A 10,236-nucleotide genomic window follows, 5' to 3' on the forward strand; every position below is an offset into this window, starting at 1 on the left:
TAGTGCCCCGTTACATCTTTGGTTAAAATTATAGCAGACACATCCAATATTTGGTAGAAATGAATGAGCTGTCAAAACGAGTAAGTTTCTTGCTGTCGATGAAAAGATGTTGATATTGCCACCCGACCACCCGATCATGCTCCGAACTTATATAACTTTCTCTGCAAGGGATAGATTAAGAATTTCGAGTCAACAGAGGCCATTAAATGAAAAAAAAAATTATTATAGATGCTTGCGTATTAGTAATTTGGCCTGACACTATATTAAATGTAGAGATATCGACTTAAAAACATTAATAGTTGATGTACTAAGCACGACTTCCAATAATGCAATACTATATTTATACATTTCTTTTCGTGATCAGAAATTATATTAAGTCGGGGTATTTGTCGAATCATGCGTCACGTCAAAGCGATCGATGGAGAATTGGATGCTGGTCAATATCTTTTGAATACTCACCATAGCATCTCTAACGAAAAGTAGACTCTACAAAACGAAGACGCCAGAATCAACAATGTATGATTTTACGTAGCATCGACCACTAAAGCTAACGCACCTCCCTTTTACAGCTGGACGCCTCAATGACCGGTTGAAGTGCGCTGCTGTGCGACGCCAACTCAGCTCGGAGGTGCTCACCTTCGATCTTTATCATCATGATCGAATAAGCCTGTTTATAAAGGCAGTTAGTACAAGTTGCAGGAACAACAACTGATGTTTCAATGCGAACCTTATCCAGCAGCTGCCAATCACGCTGAAATTGCTCATGCGTCTCAACAAACGAGTCATAGTCATTCACATCCAGGATGACTGAGCGGCCATGGTAATTCGCTAGTCGTTCACAAATTTGTTTGATAGTAGGCGGAAGAAATGACAGGTCAGGCAAACGCGCCTGCTTCACCCGATCAGATACAAGCGCTGATCGCACGCGTGCACGCTTAACCTCCGGGCCAGAGTTTGGTAGCGTGGCTATTTTCAACGAATTTGAATGTTGCTTAACTTTAACATCCTTTGCTTCTACCGCATCCAGTTCGCCCTTGGCTCGCTGATTGTTATTGCGCGTTTCTGTTGTTTTGTACTCTGCCTCCTTGGGCCGACTGATTGAATTGAAAGCAGATTCGCCTTGTACATCTGCCGCCAACGTGCTTTGATGTTGCTCACGTTTGCCTGTTACAACAAAAGTGTCGACCTTCTTTGCTGCTTTTGCTGAAGTTCGTTTAAAACAGCGTTGACCGATCCCGGTGCCATCTTTGTCCAATTTCGAAGGATTAGATTCGTGTGACTTTTCCTCTCGAGCAGCAGTTGCAATTATTGTGCTGATAGCTGGTGCAATTAGCTCTTCGCTTTCACCATTATTTGTTTCGACCCCTTTCTCATTTGACAGGGCTTCCTCAGCATCGGCATTAGACTTCTTTTCAATCTGCTCTTTGATTTTATCGGCGTCTGTAGACGACAATGCAGAAAGAAGCACACATGTCCTTGAAGCACAAAGTCAGCTTCGCCCTTTCATCTGTGTAAATAATTTCACTTACTGCTTGGAATCGACAATTTTTGACAACGCGCCACAAGAAAGACTCAAAGATGTCCTAACATTACTCCTTTTCGACGAGCTTGTCAGTCGTTGCCTTTTCGTTGGTTTCGCTACTTTAGAATTGATGAGCTTTGACGCACGAGACTTGGATTCGAGCACAGACTTGGCGTGCTTGTCCTTAATGCGACCCTTTTCAGTGGCGTCCAAAAGACGCTGCACCAGCAGCTTCTGGTGGATTGCACCCGTTTTATAGACATTAAAGCCGCAGATAGACTCGCCAGCGTCACGTCTGAATGTGCAGACGTAGTTGATGTTTGGATTCTCTTCGAACGACAACAGTTCGTACTGCTCTTCCGTGTTCTCGCCAGCACACTCGCTCGCGGTATTAAGTGTCATCACGCTTGTCTTTCTATTGCTTCCACGGGTCGTGGATGCTCCGTCACAAACCGGAACATTTAAACGAAGTGCAACATGCTCTGGTTTCTGGCGAAGCTTCTGCAATAGTTCAGGCGTGAGTCGCACTCTAGCTGCCCATACTGGAGGCGCCGCTTCGCAGTCGTGTAGCGCATACTAAACGAATCGATATTAAGAAGTAAGGTATAGCCAACAGATAGCACATCCATTCGTTCGCATTTCCCACCCTAGCATTCGTCTCCATGTTCTGCAAAAGTAGGATTGTTGCTATGTTTTGATCAAATACAACGCATATATTCGAGCACAGATGTTTTAATGTTAAGAAATTGCGATTTCCTTGCTCACATCACCATTTTATACCGAATAGTTTAATATTTTACGTTAAAAAATTGTTCTTAGACAAGAAGCTGATCTTGTTTAACAAGGCACAGTTCTGTGCTTTTCTCGCGTCATTCTTTTCTAAAATGTGCCCACTAAACAACACGATACGTCTCGTGCACTGCGAACGATTTTTCTTATAATGACGTGCATTCTGATTATAAAACTCTTTCCACTACGGACACGACTGCTGATGTGTGTGTTGTTCTCAAATCTTTGACTTCTCGTTCAATGGACTGCGTATGTAACTATGGAGCAATATTAGTATCGGAAGTTACACAGGCGATATTAACATAAAAAATAATACATGGAATATTAATATTGTGCTCGGCTTCTTTTAAACCAATCGGTGAGTCGCTGGCCAATTGGTCGTCATCGGCACCCTAATACATAATGGCTACGACTGCGCTGGCGGATCATGTGCTTCTGCTTGGCTCAAGCCAAGAGAATCAGCTTCTCGTTGCCGATGCGGCGACTGGCGCACAGTTATATTGCTTTAAGAATTGTCGCTCGGCGCTCAAGGGGGTACTCGTGGTACCTCGTACCGACCACTTTGTGGCTGTGCAGGATGGCAGACTGGCACTCAACCTGTGGAACTGGGGGAAAGACATGCCCGTGTGGAAGTGCCACGTTGCTGAGAAGATGGGACCAGTTGCTTCCTCCCGCTGTGGCAACTTTCTCTTCGTTGGCGCTGAATCGGGCAAAGTATACATCTGGGACGTGAAGACCGGCGAGCTGGTGACGGTGTTTGACGCACACTACAAGCGTGTGTCGGATCTGTCGCTAACATCAGACGATTCTCACTTAATTACGGCTGGGGAAGATGCTCTAGTGCATGCTTGGAGGCTTGTGGATCTACTGGACGAACCGGACGCAGCCTCGAGTTTCCAGCAGGGGGCCACGCCTGTCGTGAGTTTCACGGATCATGTGCTGCCTATCACATCCGTGCATGTGGGTCTTGGTGGCGTCAATGCTCGTATATTTACCTCATCCTTGGATCGCATGTGCAAAATCTGGTCACTTAATTCATCCCAGTGCCTCTTTAGCGTATCTTGCCCATCGTACGTCACTACTTGTATTGCTGACCCCATGGAGCAGCGGCTTTTCATGGGTTGTGGGAATGGACAGATCTATACTGTTGACTTAAATGCAGCTGCCACTTCCGTCACGGCAGCAAATGCTCGTGTTGCAAGTACTTCTACTGATTCTGCACCGTGGGGCCCGGCTTTGTTGCCAGATTCGTTCGAAGGTCACGAATGCAGTATCACTACGCTGCAGATCCACGCTAGTGGCGTGTTCCTGGTGTCAGGAGATGAGGCTGGCGTTGTACACGTTTGGGACAGTCTGAGTCGCCAATCACTTCGCAACATTAAGTTATTTAAGGGAAAAGTCACCGCTCTGGTACTGCTTCCTCGGCCACGTAATCTCTATTACCAGGCCAAGTCTCCTGTTGGACCGGGAAATGATGACATAGACAACATAATGGCCACCTCGCTTCCTGTTGCCCCGCTTAAGAAATACATGAATGCCACGAACGACAATTAGTCAGCCAATAATATGTTGGTATCATTGAAAATAGACAATGCTTTTCACTTCGTATTTTGTACGATTTACACTTATCACATAGTGGGTGCGCTGAGAAATTATACAATTTCAACAATGTGTCCTCAATATACAAACACATTTGGTATCTCTGCTATTATAGCAAATGAGTACTGGATAAAATTAAAGGATAATGCTAAAATTTTCGTAATCTGATATTTATTAATTAAATTACCTTCGATACTGAGCAAGATCACCATCTTGGTCGGCCCAGCAATTATACGTGTCCATTGGTAGATATATACCATTAAATCTACTTTCTCCGCGGTCCAGTCAGCGCTGGACGCGCGCAAAAAGAAAGTCAGATAAGACTTTATTACATGTTTTGTATTAGTTTTTAATTAAGTTAGTATTAAGAAGATAGACAAGAAAAACTTAATTAAATCAATACAGTTTTTTTAATTAACCCTCTTTAAAGCAAGTGTTTTGAAGAGAGTCTTCCTCTGCATGTACCAGTGTACGTGGAGTGAAGTGAGGCACCACTCGCAAGGTTGTACAAGTCAGTTGTGCCCCGTTACACATAATACCTTAAAGAATTCGATGGCTTTCACCCGGCACACTTTAATATTATTTGAATTCCAGCCAATGTACCGGCCACGATTAAACACCAATGTATGCAATGAAGTTTAAGCCATTACAGCATAAAGTACACATGTTCAGTCGCGAAGAGCAATAACAATGCAGCTGTAGCGGAGCTACCTCGCTCCTAAAGTCAAAGAAAGACTTTCAGACTCAGCGAGTCACTTAGTTCTACTGAACAAATGGGTTTAACAACTCAGGGAGTCGTACAAGCTATCAAAGCTTGATAATCCTAGTTCAAGGGATTCAGGGGTTCGTAGAACGAAGTGGCAACAAGTGCCCAAGAGGATATACCTTAGAAAGGCTTCTATCTCTTACAGATCATTGCGCAAGCCTTAGAAAGGCACTTAACGCTTTAAGATCAAAAGGGAACTGCAGTTTATTTAATTATTTAAATCTAAAAAACTTACCTTAGCAAATTAAAATAATAGGTTTCGGCCGCCAGATTTATATCTGGCGGCGAGCACATTTATTACCCATTATAAATGGGTTTTAAGTAACTAACTATTTTTAAATTCGATAAAGGGTATTTTACCAATAAAGTTAATGTACCACAACAACGGTTCCCCAACCGATGTGAGCCCCATTACACCCTCCCATCAGACTGTTGGCACCGGGTGACAACATTCGCTTCATTTCCTCTGAGGTTGAGACCTATACAGCTAACCGTTTGGTTGAGCATTCCATTCCTTTGTCTAATGAGAATCAAGCGTGAATCACAGACTCTGAGCACCTTCCTCGACGATGAGGGAATAATGGACTTTGAAAGTCACTCTCAATGAGAGGAGGAGGAAAAAGAGCGGCGTTCGCTCACGCCTTCTCCTCCGGACGAACGTCGGCGAGCCCCGAATCCCTATCCAGAAGTGGTGCCGCTGATGTCTTAACTGCATTGAGCAGGACACGGGACCCTGAGTCCAACATTATTATAAATCCTCTCGATGAAGAGCAAGAGCAGATAATCCTCATGAAGGAAAGAGCTCGTCGGCAAGCTGCCGAATAGCAAAAACTAAGGCTCATAGTGAATATAGATTCACTCCGCTTAGTGCGGACGACGTCTCGAAGAGATAGCGGGTCATAGCTTGGTCATCTGGATCTCTGGTGACCCGGCAAGGACGCCGGAGGAGATCGCTGCTCGCGACGCTCTTCATAAAAATACCTTACGCCGAAGGTAATGACGCGAATCCAGTATCTGACGCGTTTACGTGATCAAGCCCGTGGCTTCGGTGACCTCCATGAGGGAAATTCCGATCGTTTTGATTCCAAACGAGAACTGGAAACGAAGTCTTGTTTGAGAAATGGGTCCACCGGGCCCGCAAACTCCGAAATATCTGGCATATCAGAGTGTCCGTGGATAGAGGTGATGTTCGTTTGGAACGGAAGCTTCCCTTCGACTTTGCTAAGCTTAAGGCAAAAGGCCAGTTACGTTCGGCATTTATGCCACAAAACGAAGAAAGGCCTAGCCAATATTTCAGTGCTTCGGTTGACCGTACAACCAAGGATCGAGCCGCACTGAGGCTTTAGATCCACCTTATCCCCTGTTTAGTGGTGGGAAGTGTCGTTTGACGCGAGTTGACCCTGAGCTTGGCGCTCAAAAACGTCAACGGCGTATGGGCAATCTTGCCGAAGAAGAGCCTCAAACTCCCAAGAGCTTTCGAAATAGGGATACCCTAGCCACTTCACCAGATACTTGTATTGGTCCGTACGACGACGTCGCTTAAAAGTTTCTCCACGTAAAACTGAAGGTATCCCGCGCATCAAGCAGCGCGGGAGGGGGTCGAAACTTCGGCGGAAGCATTTGATGCTCTACATCACGAGGCGCAACTTCTCTGTGAGAGCCTTGCTCGGGTTGAGAGCTCTTTTGAGGTGGTTCGGGACAGTCTTTTGATGCTTAAACGTCAGCAACCTCGTTTAGAGGGCCAGCTGGACACCCCTGGTGAGGATCCAGCAATCTGCGGCACGACCGCCTGTCTCGGCGCAAGCGCCTTTACGTTCACGTGGGAAGGGTCCCGATTTGGTTTAAGCAAGCCAATGTAAAGCACTGGGTTGGTACGCAGCTTGCTAAAAAGGTTTAGCGTGTAAGCTAGTCCCTTCTTGGCCACGATTGTAAATGGTCCAATAAAGCGCGGGCGCAATTTGGTCTTGAAGGCCGCGGAAACCAAGTTGGTAGGTAGGTCTTTAGCGTTTAATAAGACTCGGTCTCCGACCATATAAGAATTAATACATCTTCTGCCTTGGGCATCCGCTTGTTATTTTTGTTTGTCTTGGCTATCAGCCATCATACCCCTCACATGTCTTAAGACACTTAATTGCGTCGCGAGAAATTCGCTTGTTTCCGAACGGTAACAGGGCTGATATCAGCAAGCCTATCGGCCTATTCTCCCTCACCAAGCCCTGAACCACGCAGTGGTATCATTAACGGAACGCGCGGGTGGGTATGACCGTTTATATAAAACGGAGTGTAGTCTTTAGAGGCATGAACAGCGTTATTTAACGCATATTCCACTACTGGGGGCATTGAGCTCCAGCGCTTTGGTGTCTGAGCACGCACGCTGCGTAAAACGTCTTCAATGACGCGATTGACACGTTAGGTTTGACCGTCGGTCTGCTGATGGTCCGCAGTGGACATATCCAATCTGGTGCCAAGCACTCGAAAATTGATTTCCAGAATTTATTCGTGAAACGGGGATCCCGATCAGAGAAAATTGCCGCTAGCAAACCATATTGTCGAAAAACGCGATCGATTAATAGCTTAGCTGTACTCTCTCCATCAATGGAATTCGGCACGGCCGCTAAGTGAGCCATTTTGCTCAAGCGGTCAACAAAGACCACTATACTGGAGTTGCCGGCTGAATCTTTCGGCAGCCCAAAACCAAATCCATACTAGTGAACTCCCAGCATCCTATGCGGACGAGAAGACTCGCCAGTGGCGCAGTAGCATGTGCCGAGGGTTTAACACGTTGGCACGTTTTGCATGTGCGAACATATGTGCTGACCCATTTATAGCGTTTCGGCCACCAAAAACTCTGGCTAATTGAGCCGTAGGTCTTTTCTATACCGAGATGACCACCAAGAACAGTATCGTGTGCCTCATAGAGAATCCGGTACTTTAAATCCTCATCATGAGGAACAACGACACGCGGAGGGTCCGCGATGTCTGTGCAATAAAGCAACAGGTTGTTATCGATAGAAAATCGACGTAACCTTGCACGCAAACGTGCCGATAATTTAATACCCGAATCCGAGTTCCTTAAGGCTCGCAGCAAAGATACACACTGTTCATCCTTGGCGTAAGCCAAACGGATTTATTCAGGAATAGGTGGCGAGATAGTCGTTAAATGAGAAACCTTATATCCTGGCCTGCGTGATAACGCATCGTTTGCTTGCCAGGATTATACTTCACCTCGAAGTTGTATTCCGCAAAAAAGGATAAGCATAGGGCCATTCTCTGTGAGAGATGGGGTGACTTAGTCGCCGTGCGTAACGACGCGTGATCTGTATAAATCACAAACGGCTTAGAGCCAAGGAGATGAACCCAGAATTTGACGAGAGCATACTTCATAGCAAGTAACTCTTTGTCGTGAACTGGGTAGTTCTTTCCGCAGCTTCAAGCTGTCTAGACTCGAACGCAATAACACGTTCATGCCCATCAACATCTGTTTGTAACAGAGCACTACCAATGCAAAATCTGATGCGTCACAGACGACACTGAAAGGCCAATTTGGGTTTGGCAGTGCCAGAATCGAGGCATGGATAAGACTATCCGTAACTGCTCGAAGCATTATTTTCGGTGCTAGTCCAACACCATACTGTATCCTTTTTAAGGAGATTAGATAATGGCCTAGCCATATCAGCGTAATTTTCGCTATATTTGTGTAAATAATTGGCGAGACCCAACCACTCACGCGAATCCTTTTGGTTTTTAGGAACCGCCCAATCTACTATGGCTTTTACCTTAGCGGGATCCGTTGTAAGGCCACGCTCTCCAATGAAGCATCCAAAAAAAGGAATTTCGTCTGCGTCAAAAATGCAATTAGATGCATTGGCTTACAATTTGTTGGTGCGCATGCACTCGAGCACTGCTTGCAAATGGTCTAAATGGTTTTCCATATCCGACCGACCCTGCTCCGCACGACTATGGACAAAAATACCATCAAAATAAGTATGTGCATAACCTTAATGAGGGCGATACAGTTGCGTCACTAGACGATTAAATGTTGCCGGGGCGTTGGAAAGCCCTTGTGGCATAACCAGCCACTCCCATAACATGCCGCTTGGGGTGCTAACCGCTGTAAGCGGGATATCACTAGCTTGCATGAGCAATTAATAGTAACCATCGACTAAGTCCAATGCCCTGTACATTGTACATCCCACCATATTGTTCTGAAGAATATCCTTTCTAGGAATGGGGGTTCGTGTTGGTATAGTGGCAGCATTAAGCTTATTATAAGCATGTACAATGCGCCATTTATCATTTGGCTTTTTGACACAAAATGTCGGTGTCGAATGAGGAGATTTGCTCTCTCGTACTACTCCAGCCTCGTGCTTAGCACGGAAAGAAATCGTCAATGACGTCACACTGCTCCCTTGGTAAAGGCCACAAGACAATGGCCTTTACCAAGGGAGCAGTGTGACGTCATTGACGATTTCTTCCGGTCCCCGGAACTTAGCCAATTTCATGACGAACACCTCTATCTGGAGGTAAAACAGATGGTGGGTTATTACATAACACATCTTGGAATTTCTTAATTAAGGAATAAAAGGGATCCGTAGGGTCTTAAAGGATCGATGACCCACTCCGCGCACTAAGTGTAGCTTTTGTGTCATCCGGGACAGCTTCGTCAAGAAGTGACGATGAGTTTAACTCAACCATAGGTCGAATGACCACCATTTCAGATAAGTCACCAGCTTTCAAGGCTCGACCGCACTCATCAATATATATTTCGTGTAGCTCTAAGATGCATGTAACGAGGGGATTGCCGCAAGGCTAACTTTCCCCTCAATGTTACCGGTTACGCCTTTTACAAGCGTATGTTCTTGCTCACTCGTATCACTTTGTGAGGGCTTAAGCGCTTCGTGTCCACCCTGTCTTGAAGTGGAAACAGTACGCCTCTTAGATGCCGGGGCATTCACGTCCCCGGGTTTTCGAGCCTGTATGGTTCTATACAAGACATGGTGTCTAATTTGTCATCCGACAAGGAGTTAAGTAACTCAACTTCCTTATTCAGCGAACGTTTACGTGTCGCTTTACGTGCATTTGGAGGGTTTGACCCAAAATGCCCTGGCGAACTGCTAATAGTGTCACTATTGACACTCAGTACTGCGTTAGCAATTGAATCCTGTACGAAACGATTTACTGATTCTCAAGCCAGCAGAAATTATCTGCTGACTTATTTGTTTTGTCTTTTCTGTGCGCTTTGTGCGCAATACCATGAGACCTTTCTCTCTTTTGATGTCGATTGCTTCGACATCGACATCATTCGCGTCGTTAGTAATTTCGATGCGTGATGAGCATTCCTCGAAGTATCTCTTCGAGGACGCAATTTACGCGTTCCGTCTGACCACCTGTCTCTGGATGATCAAAAGTTGACATTGTCAGCCGTGTTCCGAGAGATCGGAACACGGATGGCCAAATCTTAGCCGTGAACCGTAGATATCTATCCGAGACTTGATCACGTGGTAACCCATGAAGTTTGAATACCGTGTCGATAAAGACACGGGTACAGTCCGGGGCCGTG

At 45.7% G+C, this 10,236-nt stretch overlaps 2 protein-coding genes across 2 annotated transcripts; one reads left to right on the forward strand and one right to left on the reverse strand.

The window, feature by feature from the left end:
• Window positions 1-237: 237 nt before the first annotated feature.
• Window positions 238-2,186, reverse strand: CCR75_005023 (uncharacterized protein; the record flags this gene model as incomplete). Its single annotated transcript, XM_067963108.1, has 5 exons — window positions 238-486; window positions 557-667; window positions 728-1,475; window positions 1,530-2,098; window positions 2,169-2,186. 5 exons carry the CDS (start codon window positions 2,184-2,186, stop codon window positions 373-375), a joined length of 1,560 nt encoding a protein of 519 aa, XP_067819055.1. The 3' UTR covers window positions 238-372.
• A 527-nt stretch (window positions 2,187-2,713) lies between these two features.
• On the forward strand, window positions 2,714-3,865 carry CCR75_005024 (uncharacterized protein; the record flags this gene model as incomplete). The annotated part of the gene is made up of 1 exon (XM_067963109.1): window positions 2,714-3,865. The coding sequence occupies one exon, from the start codon at window positions 2,714-2,716 to the stop codon at window positions 3,863-3,865; it is 1,152 nt and encodes a 383-aa protein (XP_067819052.1).
• Between the last annotated feature and the right edge of the window lie 6,371 nt (window positions 3,866-10,236).

This window comes from Bremia lactucae, linkage group LG10 (assembly GCF_004359215.1).
Source record: "Bremia lactucae strain SF5 linkage group LG10, whole genome shotgun sequence".
NCBI lineage: Eukaryota > Oomycota > Peronosporomycetes > Peronosporales > Peronosporaceae > Bremia > Bremia lactucae.